Raw genomic sequence first — 22,268 nt, forward strand, 5'->3', positions numbered from 1 at the left:
CGTTAGGAAACTGTTTTCATCAGGCGTTTATGAGCATTGATAGGATTAAGATTTTGTGACTCTCTCTCTAGGACCACCTGTATTTTTCATCTGGGACAACTCGCTTGATGAAGCATCCTTGTAAGAAAAACATAGCCCTGTATCTAGGGTAAGATATTGCTACTTTTTTATTATTATTATTAAAACATTACGTTTGCCCTCATTCTTCGATTCCACAAACATTAAAAGAGACGGCTCTGTCCTGTGTTGCTAGATGCTGGCCTACAGGGAGTCCACAGTTGGGGTAGAGTTAAGGAATGACAGGTGAAGAGACACACAAGTAGCTAAAATAATTACGTGTAGCTTGTCACAGATGCTTGACCTAAGGCAGTTATGAATGGTGCCATTCACAGTAGCAAAAAAAGCTTTATTTTTAAATATCTATTTATTTATTTTTTGGCTGCGTCAGGTCTTAGTTGTGGCACACGGGCTCTTCGTTGTGGTGTGCGGGCTTCTCTCTAGTTGTGGCACATGGGCTCTCCAGTTGTGGCATGCGGGCTCTCTAGTTGTGGCACGTGGGCTTAGTTTCCCCACAGCAGGTGGGATCTTAGTTCCCCGACCAGGGATCGAACCAGTGTCCCCTGCACTGCAAGACGGATACTTAACCACTGGACCACCAAGGAAGTCCCAAAAACTTTAAAATGCATAGGAATTAACTCAGTAACTCCTGTCTGCCTCAAACCATAAAATTCTTCTGGAGGGGGCAAGAGAAGGAGATCTGGATACGGAAGTGATATACCATGTTCATGGATGGCCTTTTGCTTCTTAAAAGTTCCCTGCATAAGGGAGCATACTGTTTCTTTTATACATACACATTCCTGGTCTGAAAGCCTTTACTTTAGTGGGATCAGAGTAAAATAAAGGACAAAACTGAAGTTCGCCCTGAGCAAAACAAGCTGTCACTTAATGTACATTTTATATAATTTTATTTTTGACATGGTCACACCTTTCAAACAATGTTATTTCAAGAAGTCAAATATCCAGGCTATAGACGATTACTCACACAAAAATAAATAGATGATCGGGGCTTCCCTGATGGCGCAGTGGTTGAGAATCTGCCTGCTAATGCAGGGGACACGGGTTCGAGCCCTGGTCTGGGAGGATCCCACATGCCACAGAGCAACTGGGCCCGTGCGCCACAACTACTGAGCCTGCGCGTCTGGAGTCTGTGCTCCGCAACAAGAGAGGCCACGACAGTGAGAGGCCCACGCACCGCGATGAAGAGTGGCCCCCGCTTGCCACAACTGGAGAAAGCCCTCATACAGAAACGAAGACCCAACACAGCCAAAAATAAATTAATTAATTAATAAACTCGTACCCCCAACATCAAAAGAAATAATAAAATAAATAAGTAGATGATAGATAGATAGGGGCAAAATGGTTCCTTGTTAAGAAAAGAATTTCATTTGAATAGAACATTTTTAGAATGTCTGCCGTTGTCTTTTTTCTTTTCTTGTGTGAGATTGTCCTAATTGAACCCTTTTATTGTTTATTTCAGAAGACAAGTTTTTCTCACGAAGAACAGCTTTGAGAGTAGTGTCCTTCCATTTTCCATCCCTACGTCAATGCAGGTAGTTATTTTGCTGAACCATCCGAGGGATGCTTGAAATAAGTAATACTTAGGGTTAGATATAGTTCAGAAAACACCACGCTAGTCTGTTTTTGTTAGTTTGGGGGCTTATTTTACGACGTACCTCTTAAAGACATTGAGAGCAATTTCTAAGCCGAAAGAAGGCTTGATTCTATTCTGCCCTGACTACCAAAACAGGTGCTTTTTTTTTTCCCCCGAAAAAAGAACCAGAATTCTTGCAAGAGCTCCTTATAATTGGTTGTGTGATAGATTACATACACTGATTTCAGGGCCTCCCCAAATTGCCCTCAACCAAAACAGAAAAACCTGTACCCGCTCAGGAACTATCTTGAGAAATTTGACAGCACCTATGCTCCAGAAGCTTCCGCCATCTGCTAAAATACCAGTTTCTCTCATAAGTGACACACTTATCAGTTGTGCTTATGATTCGTCATCTGTGCTGTAGCCTTTATCCTCAGAGAAGTTTTTTTTTTAATATTTATTTATGTAGGCTGTGCTGGGTCTTAGTTGCAGCACTTGGGATCTTCATGGCGGCATGCAGATTTCTTAGTTGTGGCATGCAGGATCTAGTTCCCCGACCAGGGATCGAACCCGGGCCCCCTGGATTGGGAGCATGGAGTCTTCGTCCGTGGACCACCAGGGAAGTGCCTATCCTCAGAGAAGGTTTTGACACAGGAGAAGGAGATGGAGCACCAAACACCAATTTCGACGTCCCCGTTTTGCTTTCAGCTAATCCCCAAGATACATAGTTCCCAATATCTAGGACCCAAAGAACTCTTGCTGGAATGAATGTTCCATGGATGCGTGTCTAGAAGTACTGCTTTCTGAATCGATGTCCGAAGAGACGTACATACTGATATCGTATATGTCATTACTCTTAGGTTGGCATACCAGAAGTAACATCAGCACATTTTGCTGGTTCCGTATTGCTGTTAGTAGTGAATCGAAAAGTCTATGTTTATGATTATGAAGCCAATTCCTGGAATGCATCTACAGGTATGCATATTCTGTATTTTTTACTCTTGTTTGCATTTGACCAACATCAGAGAAAAGGCTCAGAACAGACGATGCAGCTACTTGGATGTCAGCCCCTGGACATTTTTTAAAACTATTCATTTATTTATTTGGCTGCGTCAAGTCTTAGTTGCAGCACGCGGGATCTTTGCTGACGCGTGTGGGATCTTCACTGAGGCGGGTGGGATCTTTAGTTGCTGGCATGCAGGATCTTTTAGTTGCGGCATGCGAACTCTTAGTTGCAGCATGTGGGCTCTTAGTTGTGGCATGTGGGCTCTAGTTCCCTGACCAGGGATCGAACCTGAGCCCCCTGCATTGGGAGCGTGAAGTCTTAGCCACTGGACCACCAGGGAAGTCCCAGCCCCTGGACATTACATTGTCTAGTTGTGTTTTTTTTCTGCTGCACCAAGTGGCTTGCAGGATCTTAATTCCCCAAGCAGGGATTGAACCTGGGCAGTGAAAGCGTTGAGTCCTAACCACTGGACCACCAGGGAATTCCCTACGTTGTCCTTTAAAATTCAATAAAAATTGGCCTGAACCCCCATCTCACAGGGGGGGACTGAGTGTTTCCATCGAGGATTGTGGTAAACACAGCATGAATGGGCCACAGAGAATGGATAACGCAAGTAAAGCTGGGCTGCCTGGGGGCCAGTCTTTTTGTTGTTGTTGTTAATATTCATCTATTTATTTGGCCGAGCCAGGTTTTAGTTTGACATTCGGGATCTTTTAGTTGCGGCACATGGACTCTTAGTTGCAATGCGGGATCTAGTTCTCTGACCAGGGATCAAACCCTGGCCCCCTGCACTGGGAGCGCAGAGTCTTAACTGCTGGACCACCAAAGAAGTCCCTGGGGGCCAGTCTTATAACCATCTCATCAATTGGTCATATCCACCCCAAACATGCTTCTGCCTCCAAGACATCAGTTGACCTACTCTTTACAGATCTTCCCACCCACAGCTACACGGCCTAAAATCTCTCCCTCCTCGCCACCTTCCTCTCTCTTCCTCCAAACTTCAAGCATGTTGGTGGGCTTTTCCCTCACGCCCCAATCCTCTCCCAGTGCCCCTCCTAATCTTCCAGTCCAATTCCTTTCTCTCTCACAATTCAAGGCTCTTTTCCCTTTCTGGGGGGGAGGGGCATACAAGTCACTATTTTAACCATTTTCAAGTGTACAGTTCCATGGCATTTAGTACATTCGCAATGGTGTGCAAAAGTCACCACTGTAGAGTACCAGAACATTGTCATCCCCCCGAAAGGAAACCCCGTCCTCATTCACAGTCCCTCCCCCTCCCCCTCCCCCAGCCCCTGGCAACCACTCACCCGCTCTCCATTTGTGTGGATTTGCCCGTTCTGGATGTTTCATATAAATGGAATCACACAACATGTGGCCTTTTTCCTCTGGGTTCTCTCACTGAGCATCACGTATCTGAGGTTCACCCATGTCGTAGCGTGTATTAGGAGGTCATTCCTCCTTATGGCTGAGTAACACTCCACTGTGTGGATTGACCACTTCTGTGTATCCATTCATCATCTGGTGGACATTGAGGTCGTTTCCCCCTTTGGTCCGTGGTGAACAGTGCCGCTGTGAACACCTGTGTACAAGTTTTTGTGTGGATACATGTTTTCAATTCTCTTGGGTAGATACCTAGGAGTGGAATTGCTGGGTCAGATGGAAATTCTATATTTAACTTATGAAGGAACCATCAGGGCTCCTTGTAACGTAAGTCAGTCTACTCTCTGTCCTTCCTCTTCTCTCCATCAATTTGTTTACTAGCATCCCAACAGCTAACTCCCCATCCTCCTCCCCAGCCCTGCACCCACAATTCTACTTTGTCTCTATGAATGTGTCTCCTCTAGGGACCTCAAATGAGTGGGCTCATACAGTATTGGGATCATACTTCGCTGAGCATAATGTCCTCAAGGTTCATCCATGTTGTAACGTGTGTCAGAATTTCCTTCCTTTTTGGGACTTCCCTGATGATGCAGTGGTTAAGAATCTGCCTGCCAATGCAGAGGACACGGGTTCGATCCCTGGTCCGGGAAGATCCCACATGCCGTGGAGCAACTAAGCCCATGTGCCACAACTACTGAGCCTGCGCTCTAGAGCCCACGAGCCACAACTACTGAAGCCCGCACGCCACAACTACTGAAGCCCACGTGCACAACTACTGAAGCCCACGAGCCACAACTACTGAAGCCCGTGCGCCACAACTACTGAAGCCCATGTGCCACAACTACTGAGCCTGCGCTCTAGAGCCCGTGCTCTGCAACAAGAGAAACCACTGCAATGAGAAGCCCACGCACCGCAACGAAGAGTAGCCCCTGCTTGCCACAACTAGAGAAAGCCCGCGCACAGCAACCAATGCAGCCAAAAATAAATAAAATAAATACATTTATATATAAAAAAGAATTTCCTTCCTTTTTAATGCTGAATAGTATTCTATTGTATGAATGGACCACATTTTCTTATCTATTTATCTGTCAATGGACACTCGGCTGCTTCCATGTTTTAGCTATTGTGAATAATGCCAGTTTGAACTTGTGTATACAGATGTCTCCTTGAGTCCCTGCTATTAGTTTTTGGTGGGTGTGTACCCAGAAGTGGAATTGGCTGGATCATATTTTCCATTTTGTGAGGAACCTCCACACTGTTTTCCACACTGCCGAACCATTTTACATTCCCACCACCAGTGTACAAGGTTTCCAATTTTTTTACATTGTCACTGAAGCTTGTTTTCTGTTTCTGTCATAGTAGCCATCCTAATGGGTGTGGGACAGTATCTCACTGTGGTTTTGCTTTGCATTTCCCTAATGATTAGTGATGTTGAGCATCTTTTCATGTGCTTGTTGGCCACGTGTGTATTTTCTCTGGAGCTGAAGCTTCTCCTTTTAAAACAGAATCAAAGAATGCCTTGCTAAGAGAAGGGCACCCTTCCTGCAATTTTGGCAGAGTCCTAAAAGAGTTTCTGCCAAAGCAGTGGGGTTTTTTTTAAAATATATTTTCCCCCTGCCCTGCATGGCTTGTGGGCTCTTTCTTTTTTCAAGTTTTATCTTTTCTCTCTCTCTTTTTTTAAAAATTTTATTTATTTATTTATTATTTTTGGCTGCATTGGGTCTTCGTTGCTGCACACAGGCTCTCTCTAGTCGCGGCGAGCGGGGGCTACTCTTCGTTGCGGTGCGTGGGCTTCTCATTGCGGTGGCTTCTCTTGTTGCGGAGCACGGGCTCTAGAGCGCAGGTTCAGTAGTTGTGGCGCACAGGCTTAGTTGCTCTGCAGCAGGTGGGATCTTCCTGGACCAGGGATCGAACCCGTGTCCCCTGCATTGTCAGGCAGATTCCTAACCACTGCACCACCAAGGAAGACCCCAAACCAGTGGTTCTTAACAAGGGACAATTCTGCCCCTCACCCGCCAGATGACACTTGGCAATGTCTGAAGACATTTTTGGTTGTCAAGACTAGAGGAGAGGTACTTCCCTGGAGGTCCAGTGGGTAAGACTCCAAGCTCCCAATGCAGGGGGCCCAGGTTCAATCCCTGGTCGGGGAACTAGAGCCCACATGCATGCCACAACTAAAAGAGTTCACATGCTGCAACTAAGAGTTTGCATGCCACAGCTAAGATCCCTCATGCCGCAACTAAGATCTGACACAGCCTAAATAAATAAATTCTATTTGGAAAAAAAAGACTCCGTGCTTTCACTGCAGGGGTCACATGTTCCATCCCTGGTCAGGAACTAAGATCCTACATGCCATAAATTTAAAAAAAAATTTTTAACTAAAAAAAAAAAAGGATGCTTTGTGATCTAAAGCTTAAGAAAAACCTTAAAAAAAAAAGACTGGAGTAGAGTTCCACTGGTTAAATAAATCATTATATAACTAATTTAATAAGTTAAATAAGTCAGTAGAAGCAGGGATGCTGCAAAACATCCTACAGTGCCCAGGAGCCCCTTCAACTGAGAACAATCTGGCCCCAGATGTCAGTGTGGAGGATGAGAAGCCCTGCTCTAACCTTCTCTCTGAACATTCAGGGAACTCAGAGAGCATTTCAATTCCCTTTTCCTTTCAGGTGTAGAACACCCTGTTTCACATATTTCTGGTGACAACTGTTGTTACAGTGGAAATTCCTTTTGCATGGTGAGTACCATGTGTTGTATCTCATTTTTTACTCTGCTGTGAGCTAATTATGAATGGAAATAAAGACAGTGTAGGGACTTCCCTGGCGGTCCAGCGGTTAGGACTCCATGCTTCCACTGCAGGGGTCACGGGTTTGATCCCTGGTCAGGGAACTAAGATACCGCATGCCATGCAGCGAAGCAGAAAAAAAAAAAAAAGTGTAAGCCTTGAGGGCTGGGACAGTGATGGACTCAGGACTCAGGCCATGTTATCTCCCAGGGTTCAGAAGAGGACCGAGAGCCCGTGGGAGGGCTCTGGAGCTCCTGGGATCATCTGGCTGACACACTGTGAATATATCCATCTATCTTCTTTTTTTAAAACCTGTTATTCTGAAATCATTATAGATGTACAGGAAGTTGAAAAAATAATACAGAGTCCCATGTATCCCTCACCCAGTTTCCCCCAGTGGTTACATCTTACATAACTATAGTGATACAAACAGGAAATTGACATGGATACAACTGCCTAAAGTCAGAGAACCGCTATTGCCATCAAAACACTGAACTGGGGTTTCCCTGGTGGCGCAGTGGTTGAGAGTCCGCCTGCCGATGCAGCGGACATGGGTTCGTGCCCCGGTCTGGGAGGATCCCACATGCCGCGGAGCGGCTGGGCCCGTGGGCCATGGCCGCTGAGCCTGCGCATCCGGAGCCTGTGCTCCGTAGCGGGAGAGGCCACAACAGTGAGAGGCCCGTGTACCACACACACAAAAAAAGAAACAAAGGAAAACACGGAACTGATTCATGGCCCCAAAACTCTCCATACCTCTGTGCCCTGCCCTAACCCCTGGCAACCACTAACGTGTTCTCCATCTCTCTAATTTTATCATGTCAAGAATGTCGTATAAACGGGATCATTCAATATGAAACCTTTGGGGACTAGCTTTTCTCAGCAAAATTCTCAGGAGACTCATCTGATTTGTCACGTATATGTCTAGTCTGCTCTTTTCCACAGTGGTGGGTGTACCAGCATTGGGTTGTTTCCACTTTTTGGCTGGTGCAAATAAAGCCACTATAAATGTTCATGTACAGGTGTTTGTGTGGACATAAGTTTTCATCTCTCTGGGTTAAATGCCCAGGCATGTTATCACTGGCATCTGTCCTCCCTGCTTTTTAAATTGAGATGTCACTGATATACCACACTGTGTAAAGTTAAGGTATACAATGTGTTGATTTGCCACATTTACATGTTGCGGTATGATTACCATCCTGTCGTGTCACAAAATTATCATTGCTTTTCTGTTGTGGAAACAAGATCTAGTTTCTTAGGAACTTTGAAGTTTCTAATACGGTATTGTTGTCTGTGATCACTATGCTATGCATTAGACCTCCAGAACTGATTTATCTGTTTAAAGAACATCTCCCCAGCCGCCGCCCCCCCACCTTCTATCTCCTTTTAAAGAGACTGTTTTATTTGTGTGTTCTTCCAGGATATAAGTAACTTGGTTTTTGCTTATTTGCGTGGAGATCAGATATCTCAGGCCAATATCTATTTCTCAAATACCCGGGGATACAGATTTCAGAAATATTCCCAGGAAAGACAGGTATGTTCAATTTGGTAAGAAAATGAACGAACAAACAGAAAAATGTGTCCTGTGGGATAGGAGTAATTAGCTGTCTGTGGCGAGCAAGGACTCTTCTCTCTCGAAGAGTCCAGCGGATGGGAGCGTAGGGAAGAATTTCAGGTCAGAGCAGCTGGCTAGGGAAATTAGGAAGTTAGGAAAGGAGACAGCACGGTTCATGGAAAAAGCTTGTGCCATAGTAAAGGCTGCACATGGATTACAACATCAGGTACCACCAGCATCCCCATCTTACAGATGAGAGAACTGGACTGGGTTGAACATGTGTCCCCCTAAAATTCATGTCCACCCTGAAACCTCAGAATGTCACCTTCCTTGGAAATAGGATTTTTGTAGATGTAATTAGTTAAGATGAGGTTTTCCTGGATTAGGGCTTAGTAAACTTAATTGCTACCGAAAGACCATACCTCCAAATACCATCATTTTGGGGGTGCTATGGTCTGAATGTTTGTGTCCCCCCCCCAAAATTCATATGTTGAAATCCTAATGCCTGATGTGATGTATTAGGAGATGGGGGCCTTTGGGAGGTGCTTAGGTCATGAGGGTGGAGCCCTTATGAATGAGATTAGTGCCCTTATAAAGGAGGGCACTGTTGTTATAAGCCTCCCAGTCTATGGTATTTTGTTATAGCAGCCCTAACAGACGAAGACATGGGGTTAGGGTTTCAACCTGTGAATTGGGGGAGGACACTGTATATAATAGAAATACTCCCCACCCCGACACACACACACACAACCAAATAACAGAGGCTTAAATAAGATGGTGGTCTTTCTGTCTTACCTGAAAAGTGTCTGGAGGGAGCCAGCTGGGTTGCCATGGCAATCTGTCCCACTGTCCCTAGGTTGGGGTCCTTGGCCTCATGCTCCAACTTGCCTGCATGTGGGCACTTTGCTGACCAGCCAAAGATCAGGAATGAGGAACCTAGGCAGGAGTGAGGGACCTAGGCAGGCACCTCACAGTGTGGGTCACACCACTTCCCCTATCAGCCCAGGCAAAGCCGACTTCATTCAAAGTTCTGCCCTACATGTTACATTTTTACAGAGGGAAAACAGATAACAATATTGTTAAAAAGAAAAAGACTTTCCTTCCTTTTAGCTTACTGGATAATCTAGAGTTAAATTTAGAATTAAGCACACGTTTAAGACTTACTTCTATTTTGTTTGTTTCGTAGGCAGAACTAGTCGGTTCCTTGGGCGGGATCTTCTACTTCTACTCCCTCTCACAGGTTGGGCTGCTTCTCGTTGACCAACGGAAGGTGAGTACCTTTTGGACTGGGAAGAACCACTTCAGTGACCCTTACCCCAAGCCAGGTTTTTGTCAAAACTCACACACTTAGATTTTCATATCTGAAATCCATCTAGCTTTTCATTCACCTGTCCATCCATGTATCCATCCACCCACTCATTGACCCACCTACTCATCCATCCACATATCCATCTATCAATCTATCCATTCTTCCATTTATCTATTTATCCAACCACCCACCCATCCTTCCATCTACCTACTCATCCATCCATCCATTAACCTACTTATTCATTAATCCATCCATCCATCCATCCACCAACCCACCTACCCACCCATCTACTCATCCATCCACCCATCCATCCATCTATTCATTCTTCCATTTATCTATTTATCCACCCACCTATCTACCCACCTACTCATGCGTCCATCAGCCTACTTATCCATCCATCCACCCATCCATTAACCTGCTTATCCTTCCATCCACCCATCCATCCACACATCCATCCATTCATCCATCTACTCAACCATCCATCCACCCAGCTACCTATTCATCCATGTACCCTTCCACCCACCCACACACCCACCATCTCTCTCTCCCCCCATTCATTAGCTCATTCAGGCATGCACTCAGCAATATTTAAGTAGGGTCTAGGAGGTGCTGGGCACTAAGGGATAAAATACAAGGTGTGGTGCATGTGTCACTGGTGGCACCCAAGACCATTTTAAATGCCTCACGTCAACCCTTTTGTTAACAGTTATTTTCACGTGGCTTCAGAAAATCGGGACATGAAAACTGTGACTTCACAGGTATCATTTAGGATAAGACTAAGTTAAGAAGAGGAATCAGTCCATGCAAAGTGCATCTGAAGAAAAAATATTAAGTCAGGCAAAGATTAAAGTACAGTCAGTACCCCCGTGTTGCAAAATTTGTAAGCAAGGTGTGCCACTCTGAAGTTTGGGGGAGACCCACCATCAGGAAGCTCCCAGAGGCTGGGCTGCTACCTGGTGGCTGAAAGCCCCACCCTCTAATCACACGGTGGGCCCAGACCCTCACCCAGAGTCCCCTCATGAGCACGCACTGCCAGGGCGCCTGGTGAATGAGACACTCCCAGACTCTGGAAATCCCAAGAATGTAGAGGTGGCTGAGGAGTCCGGCTCTGGTTACAACCTGTGCATGGTTTCCCAGATCTGACCACAGGCAGTCACAAGGCTTTACCTGGAGGGCATGGGGGCGGAGGTTGGGGGAGCTGCCCTCCCCACTCCACACCTGGGGCACGATGCACGGGCAGGCTCTGAAGTCGTTGTGGTCAAGGACTCCTGCCTCCGGTCAGGCAGGCTCTGCGTATCTCTGCATTCCCAGCCCAGGCTTGGTCTTCAGACCTCTGACTCCTGAGGGAGGGAGGAGGGGGAAGCCTGGAGCCACTTCCCGGCTCTCTGACTCAGTACTTTTCAGTTCCTGGCCCTTCCACCTCCCGAGGCCGAGGCCTTGGGTGGTTTTTTTTTTTTTGCTTGTTTGTTTGTTTGGTTTTTGGCCACACCATGCGGCATGCGAGATCTTAGTTCCCCAGCCAGATCAGGGATCGAACCGTGCACCCTGCAGTAGAAGCACGGATTCCTAAACCACTGGACCGTCAGGGAAGTCCCTGCAGGCGCCTTTTGACTGGGGCTCCCCACACAGGGAAATGAACCCCACCCCTGCGCTGACCCAGGGGACCCTCCGCGGTTCCGTTGCGGAGGGACGAACAGGGGCCCTTGGCGTTTTCTCCGGCCTGGGCTCTTACGCCACCGCAGTGAGCAATTGAAAGCGGAATGCACTCTAGTGTTTGGCTCTTTGTCTTAATTGGCTACTCGGACCCCTGGCAGCTCTGCTGAGATGGTGCCTCTCAGGCTCCAGGGACCGGCAGGCAGCCAATCCATCGCTGAGCAGACGTGGGCTGAGGGCTGCGGACTCACATTCACTCACGGTCCCTTAGCGTAGTGAGGATGGGTGGGTCTGGCCCCTGCGGCCGCAGTGGGGGCGGGGCGAGTCAAGGTCAGCAGCCCAGTGCACAGTCCACCGTGGCCCTGACCCGCTAAGCTTCTCTCCTCGCCCCAGGAGGCACTTAGAAAGCCACCCAGGGAACTCCCTGGTGGTCCAGTGGTTAGGACTCGGCACTTTCACTGCAGGGGCCACGTGTTCCATCCGTGGTCGGGGAACTAGGATCCTGCAAACCACGTACATCTGCTGCAAACTTGGAGGCACTCGGCAAACCATCCTGGGGAAAATCTCTCCCTCCGCCACGGGGCATCTTCTGGAAAACGGATGCCAGTATCTTGGTGGGACTCACTTATGAACCAGTGTCAGTGTTGGGTTTTTTTTAATATATAAATTTTATTTATTTATTTATTTTTGGCTACGTTGGGTCTTCGTTGCTGCACGCAGGTTTTCTCTAGTTGAGGAGAGCGGAGCTACTCTTCGTTGCGGTGCGCGGGCTTCTCATTGCAGTGGCTTCTCTTGTTGCGGAGCACAGGCTCTAGACACATGGGCTTCAGTAGTTGTGGCATGGGGGCTCAGTAGTTGTGGTACACGGGCTTAGTTGCTCTGCAGCATGTGGGATCTTCCCGGACCAGGGCTCGAACCCGCATCCCCTGCAGTGGCAGGCGGGTTCCTAACCACTGCACCACCAGGGAGGCCCCAGTGTTGGGTTTTTTAATTCCATCCTTGTGTAGTGCTGTCAGAGGTCTTCCGTAAAGAACAGATGATAGAAAAGAATCTGAAAAGGAATTTATATATAACTGAATCACTTTGCTATACACCAGAAACTATTGCAACATTGTAAATCAACTATACTTTAATTTTAAAAACAGAGCAGATGAGAGAGAACTTTGAGAACCACGGAGAGTAATTTAGACTTTACTTAAGAGCCAGACCTTAGAGGGTCACAAGACACAAAAGGCTGTTAGGAAAAGAATCGGTGGGGGCGGGGGTTGGGGCGGGTGCAGAATTCCCTGGTGGTCCAGTGGTTAGGACTCTGCGCTTTCACTGCCAGGGCCGGGTTTGATCCCTGATCGTGGAATTAAGATCCCGTAAGCCACAGGACATGGCCAAAAAAAAAAAAAAGAAAGAAAGAGAAGAATCTGGGGACCAGCCCTGGGAAATCAGCTTGAATAATAATCCAGGTACAAGGGCACCAACGTGGGCGTGGCAGAGCAAGGAGAGAGAGGGCTCTCAGCACCGCGGGGGTGTCCTTTGTCATGAGGGCCCATCCCGGGTGCTGTGGGGTGTAGAGCAGCCAACCTGCCCCCACTTATTCGATACCAGGAGCCCCGCAAGTCATGACATCCACAGATGAGCCCAGACTCTGTCCAGTGTCCCCTGGGGGCAGAATCACCCCAAGCTGAGAACCACCGGACTAGGTAATAAGGTCTGAAGAAAGTTCCAGTGACAAAGCACGTGGACTCACACAGTTCTATTGCGGTCATTTCTTTTCTTGCTCAAGATTCAATATTCTTCTCTCAGGCCATGTTCAGCTACTCAGACCACCCCCTGAACCGCAGTTTCGGGCTGCCCTTTGACTACAACGGGACCCTTGACATCCTTATTGCCCCGGGCCAGAAAGGCATCCTGATCTTCTGGTTTGAGAAGAGCCTGCTGGTTTCCCGAAACGCAGGTGAGCGAGGCCCAGGCTCAGGGTGGGCAAGCACAAGCGGTCATTTTTTTCTCTCCCTGACCTGAGTGGATGACGACAAGCCCATTGTCACTTTGCCATCCTCACTTCGACCCCCCAACCCCCATTTCCCTCCTCCTGGGATATTTAGGCCCTGAAGGCAGGTGCTGAAAGTCACTGGACGCCTAGGGCAGAGGGGCCAAGTCCAGGAACTGCAGATCTTGTTTGGAGGCCTAGACACATGAGCCCCAGCCTACCAGCCCAAGTAAGGAGAAGAGCAAAAGGCAGCCCCCCCAGGAGGAGGTGCTGTCAGGGACCTCTGGGCACAACAGTGGCTGCCAGAGCACCACAATTGCAGCACGCCCCCTAGTACCAGTCAGCCACCTGAACACAGCTGTTTCCTTCCAATGCAAGAAAAGGGCTTAGGGCTGGCCTGACCACGGGGGGTGGGTGGGGGGCATTTCAGAAAGAAAGTTCTGATTACATGTTACCTGTATAGTAAAAGGCATCCTGCAGTTCACCTGGTATCCAGTCCATTCCTCAGAGCTCTCACATCAAGAAGACGGGGCGGGGGGGCGGTGTCGCATTTTCTTAAACTAGTGAATTGCGTGGGTGTTTTACAGCATTGCATCTCGCGCCTGTGTTTTCCTTGATTATCATCTGAGTCGTAAACCGAGGGGCCACGTGGGCAGCGGGGGGTCCCGTGCCTAATACGTGCTCATGTCTCGCGATTTGCTCTGTCATCTCCTAGGTCAGCTGGTCAACCCTGTCCGTGTGCGAGAAGGACAACACATCTTGTATTCTTCCATCTCTGAAGCCAACATCACCATCCACAGCGTTGCTGCCAGTGCGTGCCCGGCCTGAGGGTAGCTTTCTAGAAGTGCTTTAGACCTGACTTATTCACCTCTGACCCCCTAGATCCAGCCTGGCCAAAACAGAAACAAAATACGGTTATCACACATTCTGGAACTCAGAGCAGAAACTTCTGTGCCCTGTCACAGTGAAATGGAATGTCAGTTGGATATCGTTTGCTGGGGCTGCTCTGACAAAGCACCCCAAACTGGGTGAATTAGAACAGACATTTATTGCCTCCCAGTTCTGGAGGCCAGAAGTCTGAGGTCAAGGTGTTGGCAGGGCCAGTTCCTTCGGAGGCCTCTCCCGTCGGCTTGCAGACGGCCGTCTTCCCCTTGTGCCCTCCCATCATCTTCCCTCTGTGTATGCCTGTGTCCAAATTTCCCCTTTTTACAAGGACGCCAGTCCTATTGGAGTAGGGCCGACCCGAATGACCCCACCTTAACCGTATCACCTGTGTAAAGACCCTGCCTCAAAATCAGGCCACATCCTGCGGAGGTCCTGGGGGTTAGGGCTTCAACATATCTTGTTTGGAGGGGACACAATTCAGCCCATGACAGATGGCACCCCCAGGAGTTCTTTGCCAGTGAATTGTTGTCCTGCCGCTGTCCTGCCGCTGGTTCAGTCAGGTAAAATGAAACCCACCAGTGTAATTTTTCTCCTTACATGCTCCTCACTATTTGAGGCAAATAGTGCAGCAAACTGTGGAGTCATGTGACCTTTTTTTTTTTTTTTGGCCACACAGCATGGCATGTGGGATCTTCCCTGTCCAGGGATCGAACCCGTACCCCCTGCAGTGGAAGCACGGAGTCTTAACCACTGGACTGCCAGCAAAGTCCCCTGTAATTTTTTAAAAGTATTTATTTATTTTTTTATTTGGTTGCACCAGGTCTCAGTTGTGGCAGGCAGGCTCCTTAGTTGTGGCTCACAGGCTCCTTAGTTGTGGCTCACAGGCTCCTTAGTTGTGGCATGTGAACTCTCAGTTGCAGCATGCATCTGGGATCTAGTTCCCTGACCAGGGATCGAACCCGGGCCCCCTGCATTGGAAGCGCAGGGTCTTATCCACTGTGACACCAGGGAAGTCCCATCCGTGTAACTTTTAAGATCCCATATTTCCCTGTTTGCCCATCACTGAGTTACCTCCTACTGTCTATGTCCGTTTATCTGTTAAACGTTAATTTATCATGATAGAAAGTAATGATATAAAAGTAATTTATAGGGGCTTCCCTGGTGGCGCAGTGGTTGAAGGTCCGCCTGCCGATGCAGGGGACGTGGGTTCGTGCCCCGGTCCGGGAAGATCCCACATGCTGCGGAGCGGCTGGGCCCGTGAGCCATGGCTGCGCTCCGCAACGGGAGAGGCCACAGCAGTGAGAGGCCCGCATACCGCAAAAAAAAAAAAAAAAAAGTAATTTATAATTATGCCAGTGATGCATGGTCCTTTAAAAGTTTGGTTCTTTTTAAACATTACAACTATAATTAAAGTCCTTTTGACCAGCTTTTTGAATCCAGGCCCCTCTTTGGCTTCCTAAAGGTCATCACTGTTAGGAATCTGGAAAGTATCTTTTTAGCCAGTTGAAAGCCTCACAACCTATATTAAATATGGACCTGCTGAAAATGTACAGCGTCATCTGTGTAGCTTGTTGTGGTTGCTTTTTTTTTCCCTTTTCCCCCCATTTTTTCTTTTCATTTATTGAAATAGAGTTGATATACACTATTATATTGGTTTCAGGTGTACTACATAGTGATTTGACATTTGCCTATGTTATGAAGTGATGAGTCGCAAGGATGTGATATACAGCATAAGGAATACGGTTAATATTATTGTAATAACTTGGTAGGGGGATAGATGTTGTGGTTGCTTTTTATGTAAATGGTATCGTATTATCGTTGAGTCATTCTCCTGTTTGCCTTTTCCTTTACCCATCATTTTCTTTTTTATTGTGGTAACAACACTTAACATGAGATCTACCCTCTGAACACATTTTTAAGTGCACAGTACAGTTTTAAGTATACGCACAATGTGGTCCAGCCGATCTCTAGAACGTATTCATCGTGTGTAAGTGAAACTGCCCCATTAAACACGAACTCCCCCTCCCCCTCCCCCAGCCCCCACCATCCTACTTCCTGTCTCTATGGATGTGACTCCTCTAGGGACCTCCTGTGAGGGGGACCACACAGTATTAGTGCTTTCCAATTGCCACACATCCTCACCCATTCCTGGCTTTCTGTCTTTTTCACTAGAGCCGTCCTGGCGGCTGTGAAGTGGTATCTCATTGTGGGCTCGATTTGCATTTCCCTACTGACTAATGACGTTGAGGGTCTCTTCACATGCTTATTGGCCATTTGTATACCTTTCTTTTCTGGAGAAATGTCCATTTAGATCTTTTACTTATTTTTTGATTGGGCTGTTGGTCTTTTTATTACTGAATTATTATATATTCTGGATACAAGTCCCTTATCAGAGATGGGATGAGAATATATATCAGAGATATATTCTCTCCCATTCTGTGGGTTGTCTTCTCCCTCCTCTTTTTTTTTTTTTGCGGTACGTGGGCCTCTCACTGTTGTGGCCTCTCCCGTCGCGGAGCACAGGCTCCGGACACGCAGGCTCAGCGGCCATGGCTCATGGACCCAGCCGCTCCGCGGCATGTGGGATCTTCCCAGACCGGGGCACGAACCTGTGTCCACTGCATCGGCAGGCGGACTCTCAACCACTGCGCCACCGGGGAAGCCCCTCTTTTTTTATTTAAAAACCATGAGTACACATCACTTCCCATGTCTAGAATCTTTAATGGTTCCTTATTTTCTTTTTTTAAATTTTTATTTTTTTATTGAAGTATAGTTGATTTACAATGTTTCAGGTGTACAGCAAAGGGATTCAGTTTCATATCTATATATATAACTGAATATATATATTCTTTTTCAGATTCTTTTCCATTACAGGTTATTATAATATATTGAGTATAGTTCCCTGTACTATACAATAGGTCCTTGTTGATTCTCTATTTTATATATAGTAGTGTGTATCTGTTAATCCCAAATTCCTAATTTATCCCTCCCCCTTTTCCCCTTTGGTAACCATAAGTTTGTTCTCTATGTCTGTGAGTCTATTTCTATTTTGTAAATAAGTTCATCAGTATCATGTTTTTAGATTCCACATGTAAATGGTATCATATGATATTTGTCTTTCTCTGACTTACTTCACTTAATATGATAACCTCTAGGTCCATCCGTGTTGCTGCGAATGGCATTATTTCATTCTTTTTTCACGGCTGAGTAATATTCCATTGTATATACATATATGACATCTTCTTTGTTCATTCACCTGTTGATGGATGTTTAGGTTGCTTCCATGTCTTGACTGCTGTAAATAGGGAACATTGGGGTGCATGTATCTTTTTGAATTAGCGTTTTCACCTTTTCTGGATATATACCCAGGAGTGGGATTGCTGGATTGGTTCCTTATTTTCTAAAGAATAGAGTCCAAACTTGCAAGGATTGCATTCAGGTTTGTGTATCTGGAATCTCATCCCATAGCTTACCGCTGCCCTGAGGGATCCCTTTTCTCCATCTAACCGCTGGCTCTCAGCCTGGGGACACTGGGCAGTGTCTGGAGGCGTGTGTAGTCATCACGACTCGGGGGGCTCCTGGTATCTTCTGGGTGGAGGCTGGGGCTGCTGCTCCACACCCCACTGTGGCCACGACGGCCCCCCCACAAAGAACCGTCCTGCCCCAGGTGTCAATAGAGCCCCAAACCTTGCTTCTTCTGAAAACTTCCTTGTCTTTTTTATTTTATTTATTTTCGATCGATTGATTGAATGATTGACCGTTTTGGCTGTGTCGGCTCCTTGTTGCGGCACGCGGGATCTTTCGTTGAGGCACATGGGATCTTGCGTTGTGGTGCGCAGGCTCCAGAGCACGTGGGCTCTGTGGTTTGTGGCACTCAGGCTCTCTAGTTGAGGCGCGCGAGCTCTGTAGTTGTGGCACGCAGGCTTCGTTGCCCCGCGGCCTGTGGGATCTTAGTTCCCTGACCAGGGATCAAACCCACATCCCATGCGTTGGCAGGCGGATTCTTAACCACTGCGCCACCAGGGAAGTCCCCATCTCGTCCTTTAAAGAAGAAATTTGCTGACCCCTGGTCTGTATGATGGAATTTGGGGTAATTTTCTAATTTTAATATTTAATATATTTTACATTTTTGTCCATGGAAACAACCCTTGTTTCAATTTTTGTTCTGTCTTCTTTGGTTTTCCCTAGATGAAAATGAACTGGCCGTTTTAACTCAGGAGAATAATTTATACTATGGAAGCCTGGGAATCCTGTCAAGTTCTCTAGTCAAAGTAGGTCAAATCCCGGCGCTACCCGGTTGGTAAGGAATAACGGTCTTCCTCTCAAATGTCTGATCCTTTTTCTTCTTTCTTTTTTTCTTTTGTCTGATCCTTTTTCTGAAGAAATTGCTCTAGTTATTAAACTAGTAATAGTATTTTTAATAGCAATAGTGATAACATAACAGTAATCTCAATTAGTTTTACACCTGAAGAGTAGGTGCCTCAACAAAGTATACTTATGACTTTGCTTGGTTTTTTGGTTTCTTAGGGTTTGGGTTTTTTTTTTTTTGGTCTACCTTCTTTAAATACGAATCATAAGAAAAAGGTTACATCCTCAAAAAAGAATGAGAATGAGCTGATCTCAGAAGTCATTTTTCTCTTAGTTTGCAGACCAAAACATCTGGTCCGAAGAGGCGGTCCTGATGTTCACTGACGTGGGCATGCTTGAGATACTGACCCCGCTCCCTGACTCAACCTCACCAGCTTTTGATTTCCAGAAGTGCCCCGTGAACATCCAGGCAATTCTCATGGATCCCCAACTCCAAGTCGATGTCTGCAAAGTATGTGGTCGTGACTCTATGGATTCATTTCCAGAAAGATGTTAGAGTGTCCATTTCCAAAGGGCCTTTGAGTCCATGGTGATCAGTGAAATGAAAACTAAAAGAAAGGCAACTGTGCCATGTACAGTTTATCGATAAAACACACTTTGTCTAAAACGTCCTTTTATGCGATGATGGTGCTCATAGGTGGGAACAGGGTTTTTTCTTATTTTCTTTTCTTGCCACAGTAACATGTCAATCCCCAGCCCTGAGCATTTTCCTGTGGGTCTTTGAAATCACATGTCTGGCATGTCTGGGAATTGCTGGTTTTATGCCAAGTGCAGGAAAATGAAAGAAAGAGAGAATGAGAGAGAGAGAGAGAGAGAGAGAGAGAGAGAGAGAGAGAGGAAGCCACAGCAAGGCTTTTATGCAAATATTTGGCCACTGAAACTGTTCTGAGAAAGATGGCGTTAGCAAGTAGTGTTTCCCCACCAAAAAAGACAAAGCGACTATGTAGCCTATCGAGATCCTATGGGTGAAAGCTGAAATAGTTGTGAGTCACAAAAATAACACAGTATTGGATAATAAGCTAAAGTACAAAATAAATATACACGAGTCCATACCGATGTAAATAAATGACTGAATAAATAAACGGATGGGAGACACCTCTCCATCACAGAGGAGTTCCAAATAACATAAGTACATACTCTCCCCTCCAGGAGGTGGTGTTGAATGCCCCCTGCCTGAGTGTGGACTGGCCTTAGCGATTTGCTTTTAAAGCATAAAGTCTGGGGCTTCCCTGGTGGTGCAGTGGTTGAGAATCCGCCTCCCAATGCAGGGAACATGGGTTCGAGCCCTGGTCTGGGAGGATCCCACATGCCGCGGAGCAACTGGGCCCGTGAGCCACAACTACTGAACCTGCGCGTCTGGAGCCTGTGCTCCGCAACAAGAGAGGCCGCGATAGTGAGAGGCCCGCGCACCGCGATGAAGAGTGGACCCCGCTCACCGCAGCTAGAGAAAGCCCTCGCACAGAAACGAAGACCCAACACAGCCAAAAATAAATAAATTAAAAAAAGAAAAGAAAAGAATAGAGTCTGGACGGGGTAAATAGCCTGGCAGACACCACCTTCACCAGGAGACCAGGATGCACACGGGCAATCATGAGTCCTGTTGCCAGGACAGGACATTTCAGTTAACCTTGTCATTCCTTGCCAACCCCAGACCTGGAATCAGAAGCAACTTATTGGTTCCCCTCCTAGCACGGCAGGCAACCAACCCACTGTCTTAAAAATGGGATCAATAGGGCTTACGAGGTGGCGGCGCAGTGGTTAAGAATCCGCCTGCCAATGCAGGGGACACGGGTTTGAGCCCTGGTCTGGGAAGATCCCACATGCCGCAGAGCAACAAAGCCCATGCGCTGCAACTACTGAGCCTGTGCTCTAGGGCCCGCGAGCCACAACTACTGAAGCCCACACGCCTAGAGCCCGTGCTCTGCAACAAGAGAAGCCACCACAATGAGAAGCCCACGCACCGCAACGAAGAGTAGCCCCCGCTCTCTACAACTAGAGAGAGCCCACGCACAGCAACAACAACAACAACAAAAAGGGGATAAATAAAAGGCAAGATGCAAGCATTTCTCCTCCTCTCCTTCACACCCTTGTAATGGGTCAGCACAGGGAAAGGGTCTCTTTATAAAATTATTCCGGTGAATACATGAAAACAAAATGATAAGGTATTGCCCTGTGGCAACCCCAGTGTCGGAAAAGAGAGACAGCGGGCCATTACGTGCCACCTACGGAATGTCATTCACCTGCTGGGTCTTGCCAACTCGATCCCACCGTAATCTGATGGATCCAGCCACCAACCTGCCAAAAAGGCAGAGCACGTAGGAACGTGTGTCCATCTGCCCCAGGGAAACCCAGACAGTGGGAAATCTACAGGTCCCACGGTCTGGGTTCTTCAAAGATGCCTAGAAATGAAAATGATAAGGGAGGGAGGGGAAGCTGTGGATTGAAAGAGACTTAAAAAGACAAAATGTTCGCCAACAGAAAAATTATATCATCTAGGGATGCACGCTTGGCAATAATTCTAGGAAGAAACGCAAGCAGGCAATTACTGCAAGAAGTCAGGCAGGGAGTGGAGGGGCCAGGGTACTTCGGGAGAGAAGAGGGGCTGTGTCCGGGGGTGGGGGGAACCTTGAGGGTCTTCTGCGGGTGCAGGGTCTAGCGGCGAAGACAGTGGCTTGAGTGACAGCCCAGGTTGCTGCGCCCAAGAGACTGGAAGGTTCCATCCCTGGGGAGCCCCCTCCTGCCACTGACCACTTGCCCTGTAGTTTGGGGAACAGAGGCTTGATCTGATGGATTGAATGACTGACTGATGGATTTTTTCTTTTTTTTTTTTTTTTGCATTTCTAACTAGGTGGAACTTCTGCAGGGAGAATTTGAAAATAAAATGTATACCATTGATATGAACAGTGAGTTGGAGTTGACGGCCCTCATGATACCCCGGCCCAGCACATCACCCGTCCCACTAGTAAGCATGCTTTATCTGTTTGACAAGTGTTTCTGACACCTGGCATCCCTAGCAGCCTTGGCCTCACGTCCTGTGCCCACAATTCCCAGGCTCTGGAAATTCCCTGGCATCCCCCTGGAAGACACGCTCACCCAGGAAGCCCCTAGAAACTCCCCTTCTTCCTCACTAGGGTCCACATGCCTGGCCGTGGCTGTGCACCTGCCGGCCCAGCCTCCTCTCCCACTCCCTCTGTGCCGGCTCTCCACCCGTCTTCGGAGCTGCCCCAGAACCTTTCCAAAAATGCCCTTTCCTCCCTCTCAGCTCAGCCAGCGCCGGCTTCCCTCCTGGAGGGGATGCCTGAAAAACAGTGGGCGTTCCTGGAGCTGAAACCCACGTGTCCAAGCCTGGACTCTTGGTGCAAACAATCGAGCTGAAAACAGGGGGGTGGACCAGTGTAAGGATGCAAGGGGATGTCTAGCCAGCTGGGACCAGGGCCCGCGAGGGGGCGCCAGGCTGGCTCTTGCCTTGTGCTCTCTCATCACCCCCCCCGCAGGACGGGCCCCTCCGCGCACCAGGGACAGTTCTGGGTCTTGCAGGGTTGCAACCCCAGGCTGTCTGCACAACGGGACTCAGAGCCACAGTTAGGGGGTGTAGATGACAAGGGGTGGGGGGGGTGCATCTGGGGATGGAGCTGGCAGCTGCGTTTGCAGAGCAAGCTGAGTCTTCAGTTTGAAGGGGGACCGGGGTCACCTGTGGG

The 22,268-nt window shown here is 47.6% G+C and overlaps 1 protein-coding gene across 3 annotated transcripts in view; it reads left to right on the plus strand.

Moving 5' to 3' along the window:
* The window catches only part of CATSPERD (cation channel sperm associated auxiliary subunit delta), a 39,778-nt gene that overhangs the window by 3,154 nt on the left and 14,356 nt on the right, over positions 1 to 22,268 (plus strand). Inside the window, exons 3-13 of one of the 3 annotated variants that reach the window (XM_049707582.1) lie at positions 72 to 148; positions 1,538 to 1,610; positions 2,512 to 2,626; positions 6,707 to 6,774; positions 8,240 to 8,353; positions 9,561 to 9,644; positions 13,134 to 13,284; positions 14,033 to 14,128; positions 18,391 to 18,473; positions 18,845 to 19,021; positions 21,419 to 21,532. In XM_049707582.1, the coding sequence (XP_049563539.1) occupies positions 72 to 148; positions 1,538 to 1,610; positions 2,512 to 2,626; positions 6,707 to 6,774; positions 8,240 to 8,353; positions 9,561 to 9,644; positions 13,134 to 13,284; positions 14,033 to 14,128; positions 18,391 to 18,473; positions 18,845 to 19,021; positions 21,419 to 21,532 (1,152 nt within the window). The remainder of the gene's footprint in view (positions 1 to 71; positions 149 to 1,537; positions 1,611 to 2,511; positions 2,627 to 6,706; positions 6,775 to 8,239; positions 8,354 to 9,560; positions 9,645 to 13,133; positions 13,285 to 14,032; positions 14,129 to 18,390; positions 18,474 to 18,844; positions 19,022 to 21,418; positions 21,533 to 22,268) is intronic. The other 2 variants (XM_049707584.1, XM_049707583.1) reach the window with 2 other exon arrangements.

This window comes from Orcinus orca, chromosome 3 (assembly GCF_937001465.1).
Source record: "Orcinus orca chromosome 3, mOrcOrc1.1, whole genome shotgun sequence".
Lineage (NCBI taxonomy): Eukaryota > Metazoa > Chordata > Mammalia > Artiodactyla > Delphinidae > Orcinus > Orcinus orca.